Source organism: Amblyraja radiata, chromosome 2 (genome assembly GCF_010909765.2).
Source record: "Amblyraja radiata isolate CabotCenter1 chromosome 2, sAmbRad1.1.pri, whole genome shotgun sequence".
Taxonomy (NCBI): Eukaryota; Metazoa; Chordata; class Chondrichthyes; order Rajiformes; family Rajidae; genus Amblyraja; species Amblyraja radiata.
The window spans coordinates 142991881-143018025 of NC_045957.1; the positions used below are offsets into that span (position 1 = coordinate 142991881).

Sequence of the window (26145 nt, forward strand, 5' to 3'; positions counted from 1 at the left end):
CTTCTATAAGATCACCCCTCATTCTCCTGCGCTCCCAGCCTGCTCAACCTCTCCTTATATCTCAGGCCCTCGAGTCCTAGCCTCGTAAATCTTCTCTGCACCCTTTCCAGCTTGACAGCATCTTTCCAACAACATGGTGTCTAGAACTGAACACATTGCTCTAAATGTGGCATTCAGGTTGGAAAATGTTGATGCAGAAAGAGGTCTGTGTGAAAGGAAACATGCAGGTGTTTGTGACCAACGGCAGTTATTCTGGCCTACTGTCGAAGTCATGAACAGCGGACCACGAAGTCTAGGCTTTGCAGCATACAGTGCCCTCCATAATGTTTGAGACAAATGAAAGCAGTCGTGTTTAGAATTTTGTTGCATATTCTTTGCATGTAATGACTGCTTGAAGTCTGCGATTCATGGACATCACCAGTTGCTGGGTGTCTTCTCTGGTGATACTCTGCCAGGCCTGTATTGCAGCAATCTTTAGCTTATTCCTGTTTTGGGGGCTAGTCCCCTTCAATTTTCTCTTCAGCATATAAAAGGCATGCTCAATTGGGTTTCGGGTGATTGACTTGGCCACTCAAGAATTGAGCATTTTTTAGCTTTGAAAAACTCCTTTATTGCTTTAGCAGTATGGTTGGGATCATTGTCTTGCTGTAGAATGAACCGCCGGCCAATGAGTTTTGAAGCATTTGTTTGAACTTAATCAGATAGGATGTGTCTATACACTTCAAAATTCATTATGCTACTACCATCAGCAGTTGTATCATCAATGAAGATAAGTGAGCCAGTACCTTTCACAGATTAAGTCGTGTTCTTTGGATCTTGGGCAGTTCCTTCTCTCCTCCATACTTTGCCCTTGCCTTCACTCTGATATATGTTAATCTTCATCTCATCTGTCCACGAGACCTTTTTCCAGGACTGGTTGCTCTTTTAAGTTCTTCTTGGCAAACCGTAACCTGACCATCCTATTTTTGCGGCTAACCAGTGGTTTGCATCTTGCAGTGTAGCCTCTGTATTTCTCATTAAGTCTTCTGGCAAAAAGAATGTCACTACATCTAGGTGTATGTGACAATAAATCAACATTTGAACCTTTGAACCTTTGCAGAAGGGGTCATTGACAAATCCACACCTGACACCTGGAGCGTGTATCTGATCTGTCGGACAGGTGTTGGGGAATTTTCTTTATTATAGAGAATTCTCCTGTCATCAGCTGTGGAGGTCTTCCTTGGCCTGCCAGTCCCTTTGCGATTAGTAAGCTCGCCAGTGCTCCCTTTCTTCTTAATGATGTTCCAAACAGTTGATTTTGGTAAGCCTAAGGATTGGCTGATGTCTCTCACAGTTTTATTCTTGTTTCTCAGACTCATAATGGCTTCTTTGTCTTTCTTTGGCACAACTTTGGTCCTCATGTTGATAAACAGCAATAAAAGTTTCCAAAGGTGATCGAAAGACTGGAGGAAAGACTAGGTGCTGAGAGCTCTCTTATACCTGCAATAAGGAGGCAATTAATCACACCTGAGCAATTACAAACGCCTGTGAAGCCATGTGTCCCAAACATTATGGTGCCCTGAAATGGGGGGGACTATGTATAAACACTGCTGTAATTTCTACATAGTGATATCAAAATGCCTGTATTAAATAAAAATTGCCTTTATTAAACTCTGACAATGTGCACTTTAACCACATGTGATTTTTTCTATTACAAATCTCAAATTGTGGAATACACAGGCAAATAAATAAATGATGGGTCTTTGTCCCAAACATTATGGAGGGCACTGTACATCTTTAGTTTGGTTTCGTTTAGAGATGTAATGCGGAAATAGACCCTTCGGCCCACCGATCAGCGATTGCCGCAGTCTAACACTGCCCTCTTCACACTAGGGGACAATTTATATTTATACCAAGCCAATTAACCTACAAACCTTTACGTCTTTGGAGTGTGGGAGGAAACCGAAGATCTCGTAGAAAACCTATGCTGGTCCCGGGGTGAACGTATAAACTCCGTACTGACAAGCACCTGTAGTCAGGATTGAACCCGGGTCTCTGGCGCTATAAGGCAGGAGCTCTACCACTGTGCTTCTTCAATTCAAGTCTGAGCAAGTGTCCTTTCTTTGGAAGAGTCTGCCATCTGATTTCACACAAGCAGAACAAAAACAAATTATCTTTGATCCCAAGGGACAGCAAAACAAGGAAGAAGATGGTATTTGGGCTGCTTCAATTAATCAGACTGACAAATCTGTACAGAGGCAAGTAGGGGGTAAATCAGAGAGTAGAAATAAAATTTGAAGAATATACTGAAATCTATAGAATAACTGGGAAAAATAGTTAAGGTTGAGAGGAAGAGAGACTTGCAAACATTGTTATTTTTAATTCTCCAATATTAAGTAATTCCTGAATAAATGACACATTTGTAAAACTCAATATGCAGGTCAGAAAAGAGTACCCTGCAGTGATTATGATTCATAATAGTTTTAAAACACTTACTGATGAGTGCAACAGACGAAGATTTATAGAGAGCTATTTTGTGGGCAATTTTCTAATTCTATACCATTGCAATAGTATTTATCCTTTATAATTGGTGAGAAATGTTGCAGCACACCCAGTGGAGGAATCTGGTATTTCTGGCAGAAGTCAAGTCAAGAGAGTTTGTCGTCATGTGTCCCAGATAGGACAATGAAATTCTTGCTTGCTGCAGCACAACAGAATATTGTAGGCATAAATACAGATCAGATATGTGTGTCCATATACCATAGAATATATAGACACGCTGGTCTGATCTGCATTTATGCCTACAAGTGTCTCAATTCGCACATTTAAATGCTCTTCTGCAGACGCATATGTTGGTATCCATGTCTCCACGGAACAAAATGCAAGTACTTGGTTCTGACTCAGAATTTCAACCTGTTTGAAACCACTTGGTAATATAAATGGCCCCAATTTTGTTTCCTCAGCTATTTTTAAATGAACTTTATTGCTTGAAACAATTCTTGAAACAATTCTTCCAAATTTTAATATATTTTCACCTTGTCTATCTTGTGCACACAGGGGATTCAACACTTGGTTCATCTGGAAAAGCTCAACCTATATTATAACAACATTGCAGTTTTGAAAGATATTTTTCTTCTTCGTAACCTGGGTGCCTTGACAGAACTTGACTTGAGACTGAATCCTGTGGCCAAAAATGAACCGGACTATCGACTATTTATTGTGCACATGCTCCCCAATCTTCGAACTTTAGGTAAGAACCCCGTTGATCGGCCATAATAACAGCATTCATTTCTTTGTCAGTTGTAACTTTGTGGTGGCACTCTTGCCCATGTCAGATGGTTGTGAATTTGGGTCCCACTTGAGCTTTTGGCATCCAAGTCAGCAGAGAGCCCTTTGTTTTAAATGGGCCTGCCGTAACCCAGGTCAGGTATTGGGAATTGGGCAAAATTAGTTGAGATTTGTCTCCTGTTAAAGCTGCCACCGATTTCATAAGATGTAATGTAGTTGGGATGTAATGCTAAAATTGTACAAGGCATTGGTGAGACCAATTCTGGAGTATGGTGTACAATTTTGGTCGCCCAATTATAGGAAGGATGTCAACAAAATAGAGAGCGTACAGAGGAGATTTACTAGAATGTTGCCTGGGTTTCAGCAACTAAGTTACAGAGAAAGGTTGAATAAGTTAGGTCTTTATTCTCTGGAGCGCAGAAGGTTAAGGGGGGACTTGATAGAGGTCTTTAAAATGATGAGAGGGATAGACAGAGTTGACGTGGACAAGCTTTTCCCATTGAGAGTAGGGAAGATTCAAACAAGAGGACATGACTTCAGAATTAAGGGACAGAAGTTTAGGGGTAACATGAGGGGGAACTTCTTTACTCAGAGAGTGGTAGCTGTGTGGAATGAGCTTCCAGTGGAGGTGGTGGAGGCAGGTTCGATTTTATCATTTAAAAATAAATTGGATAGGTATATGGATGGGAAAGGAATGGAGAGTTATGGTCTGAGTGCTGGTAGATGGGACTAGGGGAAAATAATTGTTCGGCACGGACTTGTAGGGCCGAGATGGCCTGTTTCCGTGCTGTAATTGTTATATGGTTATATCATGTGACAGAAGTAGAATTAGGCCATTCGGCCTATCAAGTCTACTCTGCCATTCAATCATGACTGATCCATCTCTTCCTACCAACCCTATTCTCCAGCCTTCTCCCCATAACCTCTGACACCCGTACTAATCAAGAATCTATCTATCTCTGCCTTAAATATATCCACTGACTTTGCCTCCACAGCCTTCTGTAGCAAAGAATTCTACAGATTCACTACCCTCTAACTAAATAAATTTCTCCTCATCTCCTTCCTAAAAGAACGTCCTTTAATTCTGAGACTAATACCTCTAGTGACCTCTAGTCCTAGACTCTCCCACTGGGGGAAACTTCCTCTCCACATCAGACCCAGTTTCATCAACCGATCATCATAGGTTAACCTACTCATTATTCCTGGGATCATTCTTATATTGAAAAATCATTTAAAACAAATTCTGATATTCAGAGAAAACTAAACTTGAAATAAATTATTAACAATTATCCAAATTAATTCCATAAAACTAAGAACAATGAAAAAATATTTAATATGATTAAACTAAAGCAACATAATTTGTAAGAAATAAGGTGCCATCCCCTTGAGCATCTAATCTGCTGTTGTGGACTTCCAAGCGAAATGGTGAAGTGCACTTAGGAAACCTGAACGGAAACCTCTGGAGATTTTGCGCCCCACCCAAGGTGTCCGTGCGGTTCCCGGACGTTTTTGTCAGTCTCCCTAATGGTCGAAAGTGGTTTCCACTTCTTCTATGCTCTGGCGATTATTTCAAAAAATTCAAAACCAGCCGCGACTAAAAATAGGTTGCCGTTTTAAAAATCAGTGATTTTTTTAGTCGAAGCCGGTTGCGATGCTAGTTGAAGAGGAGAAGATGAGGAGAATTTTCTTTAATTAGAGGGTGGTGAATCTGTGGAATTCTTTGCTTCAGAAGGCTGTGGAGGCAAAGTCTGGGACTGTACAAGCTGACCAGCTGCAGAGTGTTGTGTCAAACTCTGTGCCATGTAGTTTTTCAGTAAGTCCTGGATTCAGTGTGCAAGTCTGTGGCCATCGTGAGGTTGAAATACCAAATGCCAGCAGTTCTGAGCACTGTTTCAACTAATATTTCAAAATGATTTGAGTAATTATTCCATGTTATTAATACATTGTCATCTGAGAACTGTCCATAATATTAGGATATAATATATTTTATATTTGTTTGATTTGTGGGAATGCAAAGTCTCGGTAATAAATTTTCAACTGTTTAATCACAAACATTAGTTCTCATCGGGTAAGTAAATATATTGATTTTTGAGTGCAATATGTAGTTTTAATAGTAGATCTCAAATTTGCAGTGGTCCTGAATCTGAATTTTAGGCTTCAGGCCTTTAAAACACAAGGGCCTTTATTCATCTCTGGAATTTATTATATAGGCTTTCGAGCAATGAAAAAGGATATTTATCATAACAAGTCCATGGTGGAGATTGTACTCCATAAATACTTTCTTAATTCTCCCCATCGGTATAACTTTCCAACCCTCTGCCCTCATTTTCAATACGTCCATATAAATCACCATAACTATTTTTTATGTGATAGAATTACCACATTGTGGGCAAAGAAGTTTCTTCTGAAAATCTCAATGGAATTATTCATGATCTTACATTTATTGTCTTGAATCTTGGTGTGACGTTGATGGGAATAATCAAATTCAGACCCTTTCCATTGCATACTTTGACTTTTGCAGTGTCACTTCTCCACTCCCCCACCTCCATTGGTCTTTTTTTAAACCCCCATCCACGCCTTTGTTAGCTTCCGTCATGACTAATCCTATTTCTGCTGGCTGACCTCCAAACCTTCACAGTCAATAAACATCAACTGATCCAAATGTTGCTGCCAACCCCGTATCAAGTCAAACTCACCATTTTCTGGCCTTGATTGGTTTGCATTTCCTCACGATCTGTAATTTAACATTTCCTTATTACTAAATTCCTCCATGGCTTCTCCCTTCTTTGTAACCTACTCTGTAACCTGTAATCTTTGTAACCTCTACTCTGTGTTGCTTATCCTCTTGTAGATCCTTCGATCTTCATGTGCTTGGCTGTACCTTCAGCTGTGGGGGCTTTATGTTTACCAGTTCCTTCCGTTGGCCTCCTATTCCCTTTCTTCCTACAGAATCTTCATTAAATCCACTTCTTCGGTAATGTTAATGTACACTAATTGTATTATTTTCCTGCTAAATTGCGCTTATGACATCGGCAAATTCCCTTGTCACTTCTTTATGTTAAAGACACAATATAAAGCAGTTTATTATATTCCTCTTTAAGTAATAGGCTATTTATCACTTTTTGAAAAATTGGCTCTAGATAATGTTTATGCAGCCATATAATTGACTTGTTAGTTATGAAACAAGATAAAGTAATATATAATTTTTATATTCACAGGAAATACATTGACAAATTTATAATTGATTTTTTATAATCCCTTTATCATACATAAGTGCAAAAAGAATTGGTTAACATCTTCTTAACACCACTACATCAATATGAATTAAATTATAGTTGTGCAGTAATGTGAGAAATAGAAAGCATTAGCTTCTTCGTATCAGTGAAACCTGAGTTTTACTGCTATCATTCCTATGTGGTATGAGGCAATTAAAATGAATGAGCATCTGCTGCTGTGAAATTTTATGGAGGCCAAATGCAGATTAAGAGAATGTTTTGTAAGCAAGTAGTTGCTGTTGGCAAGTGCAATTGCTTAAAAGTTTCAGATTTGGATTAATAACAAGTTTACAGAAAGCAATGAGAAAGGTCGCCTTCGGAGAGAGAAATCTGTCCTTGCTACTTATAGCCCACATGAAACTCCATTCTCAAACCAGCATGATGAGCCACTTTGTCATGGCAATTGGGAATTTGGAATAAATAGCAACTTACCAGTGATATCAACATCTAAGATTAATTATTTTTAATGCATGAATTTTAAACAGTATTGCCCATTAAGATTTCTCAAAAGGAAAAGTTATCCTTTTTATAAATACAGTAATGGATCTGCACATTTTTCTGCTTTTGTTTTGAGGGTACGTTCTCATCCTCCTGCATCGTGGAACTTGGAGCAGAGTAGCAATGCCGAAAGAGGATCTTAAAAACTGTCTGGTATTCTGTAACCTTCACAGAAATATGTTTGTCTGCATTGAAGTTGAATATTGTTGTGCCTGGGAAACTTAGAGTGCACTTGAATCTGTGGAAGGATGTTGCTATAATGGCAGCAGATGTACAAGAGAAAAACTGGAAAATTACTTGAAGGATCTATTCTTCAGAGTTAACACAGTGATTGGAGCAATCATGTTGACATTCAAGAGCGTATTGGTTGTATGCATTCTTCATAGAAATATTGTTGAATAATTGCAATTAATCATCCAAGAACATCAAGGAATAAAAAAAAGTAAATAAAAATAAAAATATTTTGATGTACCATTTCAATGAAAAGCATTTTGAACTTATCCCTTTTTATAAATTCATGGTTTACATTACCTCCTACATTTTTAATGTTAACACCAGCACCAAGATTTAATAGAATTAACTCAGTCATCTGAAGTATCAAAGAAAATGGTTTGTACTTGTGTTCAAGAAACTGCATTGAACACAAGACACGTGAGACTCAGGAATTACAGTGCCCTCCATAATGTTTGGGACAAAGACCCATCGTTTATTTATTTGCCTCTGTACTCCACAATTTGAGATTTGTAATAGAAAAAAATCACATGTGGTTAAAGTGCACTTTGTCAGATTTTATGAAAGGGTAATTTTTATAGATTTTGTTTTTGCCATGTAGAAATTAGAGCTGTGTTTATACGTAATCCCCCCATTTCAGGGCACCATAATGTTTGGGACACATGGCTTCACAGGTGTTTGTAATTGCTCAGGTGTGTTTAAATGCTTCCTTAATGCAGGTATAAGAGAGCTCGCAGCACCTAGTCTTTCCTCCAGTCTTTCCATCACCTTTGGAAACTTTTATTGCTGTTCATCAACATGAGGACCAAAGTTGTGCCAATGAAAGTCAAAGAAGCCATTATGAGACTGAGAAACAAGAATAAAACTGTGAGTGACATCAGCCAAACCTTAGACTTACCAAAATCAACTGTTTGGTACATCATTAAGAAGAAAGAGAGCACTGGTGAGCATACTAATCGCAATGGGACTGGCAGGCCAAGGAAGACCTCCACAGCTGATGACAGAAGAATTCTCTCTATAATAAAGCAAAATCCCCAAACACCTGTCTGACAGATCAGAAACACTCTACAGGAGTCGGGTGTGGATTTGGAATGACCACTGTCCGCAGAAGACTTCATGAACAGAAATACAGAGGCTACACTGCAAGATGCAAACCACTAGTTAGCAGCAAAAATAGGATGGCCAGGTTGCAGTTTGCCAAGAAGTACTCAAAAGAGCAACCACAGTTCTGGAAAAAGGTCTTGTGGACAGATGAGATGAAGATTAACATATATCAGAGTGATGGCAAGAGCAAAGTATGGAAGAGAGAAGGAACTGCCTAAGATCCAAAGCATACCACTGCCTGTGAAACACGGTGGTGGGGGTGTTATGGCCTGGGCATGTATGGCTGTTGAAGGTACTGGCTCACTTATCTTCATTGATGATACAACTGCTGATGGTAGTAGCATAATGAATTCTGGTGTATAGACACATCCTGTCTGCTCAAGTTCAAACAAATGCCTCAAAACTCATTGGCCAGCGGTTCTTTCTACAGCAAGGCAATGATCCCAAACATGCTACTAAAGCTTTTTTCAAAGCTAAAAAATGGTCAATTCTTGAGTGGCTAAGTCAATCACCCGATTTGAACCCAATTGAGCATGCGTTTTATATGCTGAAGAGAAAACCAAGCATAAGCTAAAGATGGCTGCAATACAGGCCTGGCAGAGCATCACCAGAGAAGACACCCAGCAACTGGTGATATCCATGAATCACAGACTTCAAGCAGTCATTGCATGCAAAGGATATGCAACAAAATACTAAACATTACTATTTTCATTTACATGACATGGCTGTGTCCCAAACATTATGGTGCCCTGAAATGGGGAACTATGTATAAACACTGCTGTAATTTCTAGATGGTGTAACCAAAATGTATAAAAATGGCCTTTATTAAAATCTGACAATGCACACTTTAACCACATGTGATATTTTTCTATTACAAATCTCAAATTGTGCAGCACAGAGGCAAATAAATAAATGATGGATCTTTGTCCAACACATTATGGAGGGCACTGTACACTTGGACACAAAATTCTGAAGCAACTCTGGGTCAGGGAGCATCCGTGGAGAAAATAGGTTGGGACCCTTCCTCAGACCGATTGTTGGCTTCTCGAGTGTTCCGATCCATCCCGACGTCGGAGTTTAAATCATCCCGACAAGAGGGCCTGAACATTGGACCGTCTGTAGCGGCGAACTGCGGAGGGTTCAAAGGCCCCGACCACAGGTGAACAAAGGAGGAAGATGACTGAGGAATGTGGATTCCAGTGTGGTGGATGTTTATGTTAAATGTTATTAGTGTATTGTGTTCTTTTCACTTAGTATGGCTGTATGGTAACTCAAATGTCACTGTCCTTCATTGAGAGAGCTAGTCAAGGGAGAGCTAATCAAGAGAGAGCTAGATAGGGCTCTTAAAGATAGTGGAGTCAGGGGATATGGGGAGGCAGGATCGGGGTACTGATTGGGGATGATCAGCCAAGATCACATTGAATGGTGGTGCTGGCTCGAAGGGCCGAATGGCCTTCTCCTGCACCCATTGTCTATTGCCTATTGGTTAAGTGACAAAAGCGAACTTGAACTTGAACATGGTTTATGAACTTTCAAGCTTTTGCATCTATTGCTGATAGGAGGAGCGGCCGACACAGTGGTGCAATGGTAGAGTTGCTGCCTCACAGTGCCAGAGACCCTGGTGTGATCCTGACTACTGGTGCTGTCCGTATGGAGTTTGTACATTCTCCATGTCATGGTGTGGATTTTCTTCGGGTGCTCAGGTTTCCTTCAACACTCCAAAGAAGTGCTGGATTGTAGGTTAATTGGCTTCTGTAAAATTGTACATTTTTCCTAGTGTAAGATAGTACTAAAATTCGTAAGGGGTTGGACAGGCTAGATGCAGGAAGATTGTTCCCGATGTTGGGGAAGTCACAGGGGGTCATATTTTAAGGATAAGGGGGAAATCTTTTAGGACCGAGATGAGAAAAACATTTTTCACACAGAGAGTGGTGAATCTCTGGAATTCTCTGCCACAGAAGGTAGTTGAGGCCAGTTCATTGGCTATATTTAAGAGGGAGTTAGATGTGGCCCTTGTGGCTAGAGGGATCAGGGGGTATGGAGAGAAGGCAGGTACAGGATACTGAGTTGGATGATCAGCCATGATCATATTGAATGGCGATGCAGGTTCGAAGGGCTAAATGGCCTACTCCTGCACCTATTTTCTATGTTTCTAGTGTACGGGGTGATTGCTGGGTCAGTGCAGAATTGGTGGGCTGAAGGGTCTGTTTCCACACTGTATCTATAAAGTCTAAAATAATGTCTGAAGAGAAGGGGAAATGACCAGAGTGTAAGTGGTGTTTGATTATGTGCTTGATGGGGTGGCGGCAGGTTTGTGTGATGGACTGGACTGCACCACACATTTTTGTGGTCTTGGGCAGAGCTGTTGTCCCAATAGGATGCTTTCCACGATGCGTCTATAGACATTGGTAAGTGTTGTTGAACCTATGTTAAACTTCCTTAGCCTACTGAGGAAATTGAGTCATGGGTGTGCATTCTTAGCTGCTACATCACAGGTAGGACCAGGATAAATTATTGGCGATATTCACACCCAGGAACTTGAAGCTCTCAACTTCAGCACCTTGGATGCTAACTGAAGCATGCACACTACCCTGTTTCCTGAGGGAAAATACTAGTTCCTTCATCTTGATGACATTGAGAGAGGTTGCCTTGAAAATGTAGACTGGGAATCAAACCCAAGATCCAAAACCCATTGCCCAAAATACATTTCCCTCCCAAGTTGCTATCTGACTCGCTGAGATCCTCCAAAATGTTGTTTCTTGGCTCCAGATTCCAGCATTTGCAATCTCTTGTGTCTCCAACACCCAGATGTTTGTTTATTTGGAGTTGGAAGACTATCAGTGATAACTGCACGTCAGCTGAATGGCCTTCTAGAGAAGACTGACTGATTTAAAATCCATTGCTAAAGCAGAGCTTTATTGAATACAAAGCCAGTGTTCTATGCAGATAATGGATATGGCAAACCAAACATCTACAGACACAAGCAGGGTCCCGACCTGAAATGACACTGATCCATGTTTTCTAGAGATGCAGATTGTCCCACAGAGGTCTTTTTTTGTAAACCAAATATTTACATCAAAGATGTAAAGGGTTTAGAAACTGTGCTAAACAATGATTACAGTATATACTGCAGATCAGCTATCTCATGCTAAATCATTTGTGAAATTTTTGATTGGAAAGCTGGTAATATTCACACATTACTTACTTTATTTATCCTGCCAGATGCAAAGATTCATTTGGCTAGTAGTCTAGGATACACATCATTTTACACATTGAAGTGATTTGATATCAAGATGTCTTTATGACATCAGAGCTGTTACTGTGACATGAACGTGCGGTGAACATTGAAACATCAGTTTTGTACACCAACTACCACAATTGCATTAATCTGATTCAAAGGTGAATACAAGAATGTCTCTGTCTCTTTCATCTCTTCTTTGACAAAAATGTGTTGTGGGTCATAACACAGTAACAGCTTTTCTAGTTTTTCTTCCAGGTGAGTGAGAGATACTTAAGTGTAATAACAAAGGCAGAGCAAATTTTCCACCTAATTTTATATGTCACATTTACTATGACTAATAAGAAAAAATGATGGATGTGAAACATTGCATTTACATCTGATTAGCGATTTTAAATTCAAAAGCATGACAGTGCATAAGGTATATTGTTGGACAATTTTCATTTTACTTTCCCTCTCGCCCTCAGAAGCAAGTAAACATAATCACAGCCAGCATGCATCTTAAACCATCTGCTTGTTATCTCTCACTTTTAAACCATTAGTGACACTTTTTAATGTAACATCTTTGTTACTTACTGTTTAATATAACATCTTGGTTATTTTTCCCCTCTTATATAAGGTGCTCTGTCTGAGTGGGAGCTTGTAAAATGCTAAACTATGTATTTCGCAGCTTCGAGTTGTCAAGTGTGCCACACGATTAATTCATTCAGTTGTTACTTAAAGGACTCTTGAGTTTTAAAAATTCAATTAAGATCCATCAAACTGTAGAAACAAGCAAGTGGTAAATATTGTACATTAACTGATATAAGAGTTATCATTCCGAGTGGAGTAATATGTTTATTCTGTTTTGCAGGGTAATACACAGAAAAGGTACAGATTGTACACACTGTCATTCTCTTCAGCTTTTCCGTGTCCTCTCTGTTATCTTCATTCTCTTTTGAACATTACTTAATAAAGCACCTTAATTTACTAAGATCAGGCTGGCAATGTGCATGTGATGCATAGTAAGCATGTGATACTCCATCTGATCCTATTTCATCTCTATGCCAGCTGTGCATTTTGGCTTCTTGTACCTTATTCAGATAAGCCAGTTTGGCCATGAAAAAATTCTTGCATGTGCTTCATTCATCGATGTTTTTGGTGCTTATTGTAGCATGAGGGTGAGGAGTTAGCGACATGACTCCACCTTAAAGGAAGGTTTAATGGCAGCCAGCATTGCTCATCTGTGCTTATCAGTGCTACAGGGCCATACACCTGTCAGAGAGCATCAGTGCTCTGAATCATCAGTTTTAATGGCATTGAAGGGATAAAGTTCCCTTTGGTATCAGATAGGTATAGTGTCATGACTACGAGAACAATTGGCGACCAATGTAACATCAGACAAAAAGAACTGGTTGATAGCTGAGACTTCTATCTGTATTGTGCACTTTTCTTCACTTGAGATGGCAAATTCCTTCACATTGTCAAAAATTGTCCTTGATAGTTGCAAGAAGAATCTGCATCAATAGGATCTGCTTAAACGTAATGTTTCAGCAGCTCAAAGGATATGTCATTACCTCCCACATGGTGATTTATCTGCGTCTGATAACATTCTGCTTTTGTTGTATAGCCCTCAGTGCAGGTTGGGACAAATATGTTATCTCAAAAGACCATCAAATAAAATAAGAATGAACTCAAGGAGACTATATTGTTGACGCAACTCACGAAAGAATGATGAAAACTATGACAAAAATGCAGTACGTGAAAATACCCCCCAAAAAATTGTAAACAAAGCAGATGAGAACACATAGAATTTAGAAAATATGATATGAGAATCCCAATCCTTGAACATGTATATTCTGAGATGATCAGTTACCATATGTACAAAATTTCAGTTCCCATGTAATATTAGAACCTTGCTGGCAGTCTTGACAACCAGCATAACTATCTGTCTTGTCAATGATATTTGACAAAGTCTGAAGAAGGGTTTCGGCCCGAAACGTTGCCTATTTCCTTCGCTCCATAAATGCTGCTGCACCCGCTGAGTTTCTCCAGCATTTTTGTGTACCTTCGATTTTCCAGCATCTGCAGTTCCTTCTTAAACAATAATATTTTCCGCAGATATTCTAGGGATAGCAATGAATTTTCCACTGGTTAGTTCATGATATTCTTTGTATTTATACAGTTGGAGATCCCTAAAGTTTTGGAGCTTAGCTACAACAGAATTTGCACGAATTAAGATTGAAATCTCCTTTAAGCTGGATGGAGCAGCAGTAAACTTCTTCTTGCGTATGGCGTGCACAGCCTAAAGTTGTGGGTCAACTTGTGCTACTTGATCTAATTGTTTGTGCGCGTCGGGTTGATTGCATTAGTCCAAACAGGGTGGACCACGTGAAGGTTGCAATCTCCCACCCTGCAGCAGCAAAAGCAAATGGTCTCAAGAAGGGTTTCGGCCCGAAACGTTGCCTATTTCCATCGCTCCATAGATGCTGCTGCACCCACTGAGCTTCTCCAGCATTTTTGTGTACCTTCGATTTTCCAGCATCTGCAGTTCCTTCTTAAAAGCAAATGGTTGGCTTGTTTTTGCTTCATCACCAATCAATAGTCCTGATAGATTTTCATGGTCCTAATAATAATTTATTGCCAGCTGTTATCAGGCAATTGAACCACTCTACCAACAAATGTGCAGCTGGAGGACTGCTCCAACAAAATTTCGTTGTCTCGTACAATGATAATAAAGATTTAAAAAAAAAAAAAAAAAAAAAAAATGGAGAGCAGTCCTGAGCTACTAACTGCATTAGAGACCTTCGGTCTATCTTTGATCAGACTTTACTGGACTTTATCTTGCACTAAACGTTATTCACATTTTTCCCTTTATCATGTACCTGTACACTGTAAATGGCTCGATTGTAATCATGTATTGTCTTTTTATTGTCTGATAGCACGTAACAAAAAGCTTTTCACTGTACCTCGGTACACGCGATAATAAACTAAACGCAACTAAACGATCAATTCTAATCTAATTAAAGTTTTGATAATTATAGCTGGTTTCCTTGAAGCGCACTTATGGTTGACTATTACTTTAAACAATGATGTGATGTCTTGCAGACGATCGACCAGTCAGAGACAGTGAGCGCAAAGCAGCACTGATGAACTTCCGAACCGATCAGGCACATGAGTTCCATGAATATACTGCTCAAGAAGCAGAAAATGTAAGGTGAGAGCAAATTAATGTTAAAATAAAATTGGAAGAATCTGTCACTTGCCTTGGAGTCATACAGCATGGAAACTGGCCCTTCGGCCCAGCTTGTCCACACCGACCCACATGTCCCATTTGCACTCGTCCCACTTCCCTGCATTTAGCCCATATCCCTCTAAACCTATCCTATCCATGTACCTATCTAACTGTTTCTGAAACGTTGCAATAGCACCTGCCTCAACTACCTCCTCTGGCAGCTTGTTCCACCCACCACACTTTGTGTAAAACATAAATTAGCCCTCGGGTACCTACTAAATCTCTCTCCCATCACCTTAAGAGAGTGGTTAATCTGTGGAATTCTCTGCCACAGAAAGTAATTGAGGCCAGTTCATTGGCTATATTTAAGAGGGAGTTAGATGTGGCCCTTCTGGCTAAGGGGATCAGGGGGTATGGAGAGAAGGCAGGTACAGGATGCTGAGTTGGATGATCAGCCATGATCATATTGAATGGCGGTGCAGGCTCGAAGGGCCAAATGGCCTACTCCTGCACCTATTTTCTATATTTCTATGTTTAAACCTATCTCCTCTGGTTCCTGATTCCCACACTCTGGACAAGACATTCTGTACATCTATCTGATCTATTCCTCTCATGATTTTGTGCACCTCTATGAGAACACCACTCATCCTACTGCGCTCCAGAGTCCGAGCCTGTTCAACCTCTCCCTATAGCTCAGGCCCTCATCTTTCCTATAACATGGTGCCCTAAACTGAACATAATACTCTAAGCATGGCCTCACCGACATATTGTATAACTGCAACATGCCCTCCCAACCTCTATACTTCTGCCATTGGTATGTTAGACACATAGTTGATCCACTTTATTGTTTGCAGTGATTGCAAGGTGTTAAAAGAATGTGAGTTTACACTAGAGATCAAACCCTAAGGCGTGCCATTGTCTTTGATAATCCATTGGGAGAACCTGAAGGGAGAAAGGGTAAATTTGATACGTGGGGCTTAATTTTTTTCGTTTTGCCTTGTTAAAAATTGAAAACCTTGCATGGAAAATCTGTTTTTTATTCTCACCAATAAACCTCCACACTGGCTGTAATGATGAACCGTAAGTTATAATTTCAGATTGTTTTATATGACATGGAAATAGGAGGAAAGGCAGGTAGTATAAGGAAAGTAGGGGCTCTAGAAGGTCTTGGACAGGTTGGGAGAGCGGGCAAAGAAGTGGCAGATGGAATACAGTGTAGCAAAGTGTGGCGTCATGCATTTTGGCAGCAAGAATAAAAACAAGACTATTTTCTAAATGGGGAGAGAATCCATAAATCGGAGGCGCAAAAGGACCTGGGAGTGTTTGTGCAGGATTCCTAAAAAGTTAATTTGCAAGGTGAATCGGTAGTAAGAAAGGCAATCACAATGCACAGGGATGTAATGCTGAGGCTCTATAAGTAACTGGTAAGGCTGCATTTGGATTATCGTGAGCAATTTTGGGCCCCTTATCTGAGGAAGGACGTGTTTGCTCCGTAGAGGCTCCAGGAGAGGTTTACAAGAATGATCCCAGGAATGAGTGGGTTATCATATGATGAGCGTTAGACGACATTAGGCCTGGCTGTACTCGCTGGAGTTTAGGAGGATGAGAGAGGACCCCATTGAAACTTACCAAATAGTGAAAAGGCTTGGATAGAGTGGGTGTGGAGAGGATGTTTCCACTAGTGGGAGAGTCTAGGACCAGAGGTCATAGCCTCAGAATTAAAGGATATTCCTTTCGGAAAGAGATGAGGATGAATTTCTTTAGTTAGGAAGTGGTGAATCTGTGCCACAGAAGGTTGTGGAGGCCAAGTCAATGGATATTTTTAAGGCAGAGATAGATAGATTCTTGATTAGTACGGTGTCAGGGGTTATGGGGAAGGTGGCAGGAGAATGGGGTTAGGAGAGAGAGATAGAGCAGCCATGATTGAATGGTGGATTAGACGATGGGCCGAATGGCCTAATTCTGCTCCCATCATATGACCTTATATATGACTTTCGAAGTTCAATTTGGTCTGTGTGATGAGCTGGTTAGTTACCTAACAGAGGTGAAAGATGCCAGAAGAGTCAAAAGAAATGGGAGTTTGGTGGAAATGGAACTTGTGCCCAATAACTTGAACGGAAATAAATATTTTGATGAAGAAATACGATAGTCTGTAAGTAGTACTGCTTTGCCATTTCTGTAGTTACCAACAATGTCACTTTACAGGCTTCAGAGTGCTGCACAGTGAATCTCACTTGAAAAATCAAGGGTCTGGTCTTAGCAAAGAGACTGTAATTTAGAGTTATTGAGTTCAACAGCATGGAAACAGGCCCTTTGGCCCAACCTGTCCATGTCGACCAAGATGCCACATCTGCATGAGTCCACCTACCTGTGTTTGACCCGCATTTCTCTAAACATTTCCTTTCCATGAACCTGTCCAAATATCTTTTAAATGTTGTTATAGTTCCTACCTCAACAACCTCTTCTGGCAGCATGTTCCATCTACCCACCATCCTCGGGTTCCTAATAAATCTTTCCCCTCGCACCTTAAACCTGCATGCTGGTTTGTGACGAAGCTGGGGGGCAGTGTTAGCTGTGAGGAGGATGCTAGGAGGCTGCAAGGTGACTTGGATAGGCTGGGTGAGTGGGCAAATGCATGGCAGATGCAGTATAATGTGGTTAAATGTGAGGTTATCCACTTTGGTGGCAAAAACAGGAAAGTAGACTATTATCTAAATGGTGGCTGATTAGGAAAAGGGGAGATGCAACGAGACCTGGGTGTCATGGTACACCAGTCATTGAAAGTAGGCATGCAGGTGCAGCAGGCAGTGAAGAAAGCGAATGGTATGTTAGCATTCAAAGCAAAAGGATTTGAGTTTTGGAGCAGGGAAGTTCTACTGCAGTTGTACAGGGTCTTGGTGAGACCACACCTGGAGTATTGCGTACAGTTTTGGTCTCCTAACCTGAGGAAGGACATTCTTGCCATAGAGGGAGTACAGAGAAGGTTCACCAGACTGATTCCTGGGATGTCAGGACTTTCATATGAAGAAATACTGGATAGACTCGGCTTGTACTCACAAGAATTTAGAAGATTGAGGGGGGATCTTATAGAAACTTACAAAATTCTTAAGGGGTTGGACAGGCTAGCAGGAAGATTGTTCCCGATGTTGGGGAAGTCCTGGACAAGGGGGTCACAGTTTAAGGATAAAGGGGAAATCCTTTAGGACCGAGATGAGGAAAACATTTTTCACACAGAGAGTGGTGAATCTCTGGAATTCTCTGCCACAGAAGGTAGTTGAGGCCAGTTCATTGGCTATATTTAAGAGGGAGTTCGATGTGGCCCTTGTGGCTAAAGGAGAGAAGGCAGGTACAGGATACTGAGTTGGATGATCAGCCACGGTCATATTGAATGGCGGTGCAAGCTCGAAGGGCCGAATGGCCTACTCCTGCACCTATTTTCTATGTTTCTATGTACTTCCCTACCCTGGGTAATCAAATCTATGCACTCGTCCTACTTATTACCCCTCATGACTTTGCGCACGTCTCAGCCTCTTGTGCTTCAAGGAATAAAGTCCAAGCCTGCCCAATCGGTTCCTCTAGCTCAGGTTCTTGAGTCCTGGCGACATCCCCACAAAACGTCTCTGCACCTTCCTGTCGCAGGGTGACTAAAACTGACCACAATACTTCTAATGTGGCCTCACCCATGTGCTGTACAACTGTGTGTAGGCAGGAGCTGCAGATGCTGGTTTAAACCGAAGACAGACACAAAATGCTGGAGTAACGCAGCGGGACAGGCTGCATCTCTGGAGAGAAGGGAATGGGTGATGTTTTGGGTTGAGACCCTTAGTTGTCGACCCCGAAACGTCACCCATTCCTTCTCTCCAGAGATGCTGCCTGTCCCGCTGAATTACTACAGCATTTTGTGTCTCTCTTTGCTGTACAACTATACTCCATATGCTGCCTCACCAATGAGCTGTACAACAATATTTGAGTGAAAAGATCACATAAGGACAAAGAGCATGTTACTCATTTGTTCAAGTCACTGAAGCAAATAGAGGGGCCGCAGGTGACCTGGTTTGCAACAAGAGTGCTGCATTATCAATTCTGCCGTCAGCCCACCAACTTCAGATCATGTATCTGGGGGAGATTTTTGAAATGATTTGTTCCTCATTGAAGGCAGGAGATAATCAAGATCCCCTTGATATACATTCTAAATGAGTGCATGAATGTTGTTCATGTTCCATGCTGATGAAAACAAGAATGGTAGGAATACTTTCAGCCTGCTGCTGAAAGACTCATCCATGCCTTCATCTCCTCCCGACTGGACTATTGCAACTCACTTCTCCTTGGCATCAGCTCCACCTACATCAACCGACTCCAACTGGTCCAGAACGCAGCCGCCCGACTCATCACCCACACCAAATCCTGGCATCACATCACTCCAGTCCTCAAAAAACTTCACTGGCTTCCCATCTCCCACCGGATCACCTACAAAATCCTGGTCCTCACCTACAAAGCCCTCCACCATCTGGCCCCCCCATATCTCACTGACCTCCTCTCCCCCTACCAACCCTCACGGTCTCTCAGATCCACATCAGCCGGTCTCCTCTCCATCCACAAGTCCAACCTCCGCAGTTTTGGGGACAGAGCCTTCTCCAGGGCAGCTCCCAGGCTCTGGAACTCCCTCCCCCAACTGATCCGCAATTCCGTGTCCCTCACCATCTTCCAGTCCCGCCTCAAGACCCATCTCTTCACCTCTGCCTATCCTCAGCCCCACGTCCCCGTCCCTTTTCATCTGTGCATTAATTGCCTCATACTGTGTTTTGTATTGAATCCTGTCTTTACTTTGTGTACTAGTCATGTCTCTACTATTTATTTCATTCCCCTTACATGTTTTTCCTCTACATGCTCAATTTTTGTAAGGTGTCCTTGAGACTCTTGAAAGGCGCCCATAAATAAAATTTATTATTATTATTATTACTTGCAACAATCGACAGGGAAATTCTACGAAATTTTCTCTTTCTTGCCACGATACTTAGAAAAGTTCTCAACCCAACAGATGGTGCACATAAAAAAACAATGAAAGTGTGTGTAAGAAGGAAGTGCAGATGCTGGTTTACACCGAAGATAGACACAAAATACTGAAGTAACTCAGCGGGTCAGCCAGCATCTCTGGAGAAAAGGAATAAGTGACATTTTGGATTTGGACCATTCATCAGATTGAGAATCAGGGAGGAGGAAACTAGCAGTATGGGAAGATGCAGAATAAAGCAGCGCCTGCATCGATGACTCAGGAAAGGTGGAGCCCACAAAGGTCCTTTGTTGTCTGGGAACGGGGTGATAACAAAGGAATACTAACAGTGAAAGTTTATATATCCCTTGACTGCTTTAATAATTGATTTTAATATACGAACTGAAACAAAAGTAAAACAAAGTTGAAGTATCATCTGTAAGTTAACAGGAGGGCAACAAGCTATAATTATTACTTTAAACATGTTGATAAAATGGTTTAAGGTTGTCAAGAATTTGATTGGTATTTTCATATTTATAGTTTCCTCCAAATGTCAACAAATCCTGTTGATTTGAATTACCTCTTATATTACAGTTTATCATGTTTTACTGCATTAAAACTGACGAGGCAGTTACCTTGATGCAGACAATATTTTTTTGACCTGATCTACTAATGGATTGTTTCTACATATGCTGATTATTCTGCTTCTCTATGTCATCGTGGGATCTTGGGACTTTTAATTAATGGAGACCATTTGTATAAGAGGACATCAGAGTTGAAATGAGCCTATCCTTCAGAAGATATTTGTACTTTTGCATATTTCACCGAAGGAATGTTAAAGCATTAATGATTAGTCGGGGATCCCTGGCTCTATTATTAATCTTTCTTATACCAGCGATGCTGATCCACTTGTTGTCTCCCTTTTACTATCCTGGATTACAGCAACTGATCCACTTTGGCTGATGGTGCAAGTGACAATCTTGGTTAACTGATACTTCTGAAGTGCCTGATATAGTTTCTGAACAAGCCACAAGTTGAGCATTTATTCTCACTTGTCAGGTCAAAATTGAAAGCAAACATAGTGAGAACTTTGGAATATAGTGTAGTCCTGTTTTTGTTGGCTTTAGCACCAACCTATCAGTTTTGATATTGGAAGAGTTCCCTTTATTTGACCTAACTCGTGTATTTCTAGCTGCATAAATGTGAATCTTTCATTTTCCCACACAACTGTTCTTGTGTCTTGCCTAAGTGGGATTGCTTGCTTCCTGGGAAAAGACCTGGCAATGTCTATCTGATATTAAAATGCTTGGGCTTGTTTTGTACAGGTCCCTGATAGTGGAGAAAGGTGACTTTTAGAATTGTCATGCTGGTTGGTTTGGAAGCCAGAGCCAAGGAGTTGAAATAATGTTCTGCCAGTCAGTTGAGTAGGCAATTCATAGAGTGAAGTTTTAATTGCAGATAACTTAATGAGAATGTTTGCCATTTTTGGGTTAAATTCATGCAGCAGAAAAAGTCAAGACCCCTATAACGCATCAGGTGCAAGTGCAGATGTGGTGGAAGAGGACGGAGTTCAGGGAGAAGATAGAAAGCGGCACACTGAGGGAATGAGAGCTGTGAAGGCAGAAGGACAACTGAGAAAGTGGCCAGCAGCAGAAGGTCAAGATCGGTAAGAGAGGGGGAAAGCCTTGTGCAAAATTGCGGCCTTCTAAGGAGAAGTGGAGTCAACGGGAAAAATTGGAGGGAAATAGTGAGGAACATTGTACCGAATGTTTTCATGGATACAGCATAGCTAGAAAATAACTGAAAACATCAAACCTCATAAATGGATGATACTTTCCCCCAAATATTTTGGGATCCAGCCGTAAATCTGAATTGAATCCCATTTTAAAGGAAAAAAAATGTATTCAAGAACGCTGGAGATAATTTAGTTGTTCTGACAATTAATTGTATGCTTTCACAATTTGGGCAATCAAGTAGGAACAAGAGATATTGCTAATTGCTGCCATTAATACTTAAAATTGAATTTCTTCAAGGCTTGCATTAATTATTAAATCATTTTTATAGCTTTTTCCTACAAAGATCTCGAGCACAGGTTCACAACGTATATTACAAGATTGCCCAATTGATTTATGGCACTTGTGCGGTTTAATTTTCATTGAACTTTACTCCTGACCGAGAGCGATAGAATAACAAGCACTATTAAGGATATAGATAAGCTAGGTGAGTGGGCAACAACTTGGCAGATGAAATTTAATACTAATAAATGTGAAGTCATTCACTTTGGGAAAAAAAATGATAGGGCAAGTTATTTTCTAAATGAGGAGGAGCTGCGTTGTAATGCAACGCAAAGGGATCTAGGGGTATTAGTACATGAATCACTAAAAGTTAGTATGCAGGTGCAGCAAGCAATCAGGAAGGCCAATGGAGTTTTGGCCTTTATTGCTAGGGGGATTGAGTATAAAAACACGGAGGTCTTGCTGCAGCTGTACACAGTATTAGTGAGACCACATTAGGAATACTGTGTACAGTTCTGGGGTCTATACTTAAGAAAGGATGTACTAGCCCTGGAGGCAGTGCAGCGAAGGTTTACAAGATTAATTCCTGCAATGAGGGGATTGACATATGAGGAAAGGTTAGGTAGGCTGGAACTCTACTCTTTGGAGTTTAGAAGAATGAGAGGCGATCTCATTGAAACATATAAGATCGTGAGGGGCCTTGATCGGGTGGATGCACCGAGGATGTTCCCAATGATCGGGGAAACTAGAACTAGGGGACATAGTCGCAGAATAAGGGGGGGCTCTTTTAAAACTGAGATGAGGAAGAACTTCTTCACCCAGAGGGTGGTTAATTTATGGAATTCACTGCCCCAGGGAGCAGTGGAAGCAGAAACGTTAAATATATTTAAGTCTAAAATAGATGGTTTTTTAGCTGCCAAGGGGATAAGGGGCTACGGGGAGAGGGCAGGGATATGGACCTAGGTATGGTTAGTATAGTAAGACCTGAGTGATCTCCTGGACAAGTGTCGATCGCCTGGATTGGGGTCGGAGAGGAATTTCCCGGATTTTTTTCCCGAATTGGACCTGGGTTTTTATCCGTTTTTTTGCCTCCCCCAGGAGATCACGCGGTTCTTGGGGTGGAGAGGGGTGATAGCGGTATAAAGGGGAGGGTAGTGTCTTGTGTTCTGTGTCTTGTGTCTACTGTTTGTGGGTAAGTGTGTCTGTTTAGTGTTCAGCCATGAGCGAATGGTGGTGCGGGCTCGACGGACCTGGTGGTCTACTCTCGCACCTACTTTCTATGTTTCTATGTTTCTATGTTATTAATTACATTTTCAAAATAACTGAATTTGCACGTGATTCCAAATTGGTAAATTTAGTTGCATCTCGTGCATTGATTCTGCCATAACCAAGAAGTCAAGGACATTTTAGTGATGTGCAATCTCCCCAATAAAAAAGACATAAATGGCCAGATCCATTCAATAGAAATGGGTGCAGCAACCAAAGATATACAAACCCAAATCTTTCTAGGTGACAGGACGTAGGGAAAACTGTTTTAAAAGTATGTAAGGGATCCTGACATGATTAATACAGGAATTGGCATTTAAGAGATGACACATAACCTTCTTCATTTGGTGAGTTGCAGTGATCTGGATTGCACTGATAGAAATGAAAGTGTTCGCAGGTGCAGTGGTAATATTCAAAAGGAAATTGGATAAGTACATGAAGATAAAATATATAACAAGACGGGATTAATTTGGTTATATCAGAGCCAGTACAAGAAACATGAGCTGAACTCTTAGAATAAAGGGGAGGTCATTTAAGACTGAGGTGAGAAAAAACTTTTTCACCCAGCGAGTTGTGAATTTATGGAATTCCCTGCCACAGAGGGGAGTGGAGGCCAAGTCACTGGATTGATTTAAGAGAGAGTTAGATAGAGCTCTCGGGGCTAGTGGAGTCAAGGGATATGGGGAGAAGGCAGACACGGGTTATTGATAGGGGACGATCATCCATGATCACAATGAATGGCGGTGCTGGCTCGAAGGGCCGAATGGCCTCCTCCTGCACCTATTTTCTATGTTTCTATGTAACTGTACCCTTGTCTGCTCCATTATTCTATGATTCTATTAAGTTATTTTGAGGGGGGCATGAAGCTCTTGGGATGCACTGGTGTAGTGGCAGAAAGCTCCTGGGATGTGCCGCGGAGCCGAACAAGGACGGACCTGGCAGGGGAAGCTCTTAAGCCGTGAAGCTCAGCCTCGAAGATCGGAGGGGAAGTGTCGGGGAGGAAGGAGTCGCTGGCGACGACAGACACAAGGAGCGGACCTGTAGGAGAAGGATGGAGTGTTGCTTCCAGCACCTACAAGGTCGGCTGCACGAGGTGACCCTCCTGGGACACAGAGGCGGTCGGGTGAGGAGAAGGACATAGGTTGGTGGGTTGAGCTGGCGAGGGCGAATGAGGAGGTCGTGCAGCAGTCCGGGGCTCAGAGGCATTGCAGTAAATCCAACATGTGGACTGGACTTGGACTTTGGACCGATTTTTTTTTCTTTTGTAAAAGGAGCCAAAATATGACGACAGGTGCAAGAATTTCACTGGGCATTGCATACGTGACAAAGAACCATTGAGCCATTGAGTTGTTTGTTGCTAAAAGTAGCAAGTACCATTGCTGTAAACTTCTGACTGATGGCAAAGGATAAGAAAAACAGCTTATGCGTGATTCAAAGATCAACTTCAGTATGGGTGTCTCTTAATTGCCAATCAACACTCTTAATTTCATCATGTCTATTGCATAAAACTCTTGTAAACTCTTGGACTGTCTGACATCATTCCTGGCACCAAAAGCAGATGTGATAAAGACATTTTTTTAGCGGTTGACTATTCAAAATTCTCTATCCTTCTACCTTGGCTTCAGGGTGTAGCATCAGAACTTGGAAAGCTGTAGGGGAATTTGTTGCTTAATTACTGCTGTTGACTTGCCTCAGCTCATTAATTGGTGGTTCTCCTTATTGAATACTAATTGGAAGGAAGACTGAAGGTCAAAAGTGTACAGAATATACTCTAGGCAGGGAACTTCAAGCAACAATAGCATTATCATTAACTTGATTGCTGACTGGGTATATGATGGATGTTGAGGATCAGCAGAACGGCGAAAGGCCAAAGGTCAAGGTCAAAAACTTTATTTGCCATTTGTGCTTACATAGAAACATAGAAATTAGGTGCAGGAGTAGGCCATTCGGCCCTTCGAGCCTGCACCGCCATTCAATATGATCATGGCTGATCATCCAACTCAGTATTCCGTACCTGCCTTCTCTCCATACCCTCTGATCCCCTTAGCCACAAGGGCCACATCTAACTCCCTCTTAAATATAGCCAATGAACTGGCCTCGACTACCCTCTGTGGCAGAGAGTTCCAGAGATTCACCACTCTCTGTGTGAAAAAAGTTCTTCTCATCTCGGTTTTAAAGGATTTCCCCCTTATCCTTAAGCTGTGACCCCTTGTCCTGGACTTCCCCAACATCGGGAGCAATCTTCCTGCATCTAGCCTGTCCAACCCCTTAAGAATTTTGTAAGTTTCTATAAGATCCCCTCTCAATCTCCTAAATTCTAGAGAGTATAAACCAAGTCTATCCAGTCTTTCTTCATAAGACAGTCCTGACATCCCAGGAATCAGTCTGGTGAACCTTCTCTGCACTCCCTCTATGGCAATAATGTCCTTCCTCAGATTCGGAGACCAAAACTGTACGCAATACTCCAGGTGTGGTCTCACCAAGACCCTGTACAACTGCAGTAGAACCTCCCTGCTCCTATACTCAAATCCTTTTGCTATGAAAGCTAACATACCATTCGCTTTCTTCACTGCCTGCTGCACCTGCATGCCCACTTTCAATGACTGGTGTACCATGACACCCAGGTCTCGCTGCATCTCCCCTTTTCCTAGTCGGCCACCATTAATACCTCCACCAATGTGAAGCACTTTGGGCAACGAGAGTTGTTGTTTAAATGTGCCATAGAAATAAAATTGACTTGACTTGACAAGAGAGTTGATTGTCGTGTGTCCCAGATAGGACAATGAAATTCTTGCTTTGCTTCAGCACAACAGAATATAGTAGGCATGAATGCAGAACAGATTAGTGTGTCCATATACCATTATATAAATATATACATACATGAATAAACAGATAAAGTGCAAAAGGCTGTTACAGTTCAGAGTTTGTTTGTTGTCGAGTTTAATAGCCTGATGGCTGTGGGGAAGCAGCTATTCCTGAACCTGGTTGTAACAGATTTCAGGCTCCTGTACCTTCTACCTGAAGGCAGCGGAGAGATGAGTGTGTGG

The 26145-nt window shown here is 41.3% G+C and overlaps 1 protein-coding gene across 5 annotated transcripts in view; it reads left to right on the forward strand.

Moving 5' to 3' along the window:
• cep72 (centrosomal protein 72) overlaps positions 1-26145 on the forward strand; it is a 167564-nt gene that overhangs the window by 38030 nt on the left and 103389 nt on the right. For 3 of the 5 annotated variants that reach the window (XM_033016561.1, XM_033016542.1, XM_033016555.1), the window contains exons 3-5: positions 3037-3229; positions 14701-14809; positions 21322-21483. In XM_033016561.1, coding sequence (XP_032872452.1) covers positions 3037-3229; positions 14701-14809; positions 21322-21483 — 464 coding nt within the window. The remainder of the gene's footprint in view (positions 1-3036; positions 3230-14700; positions 14810-21321; positions 21484-26145) is intronic. The other 2 variants (XM_033016548.1, XM_033016568.1) reach the window with 1 other exon arrangement.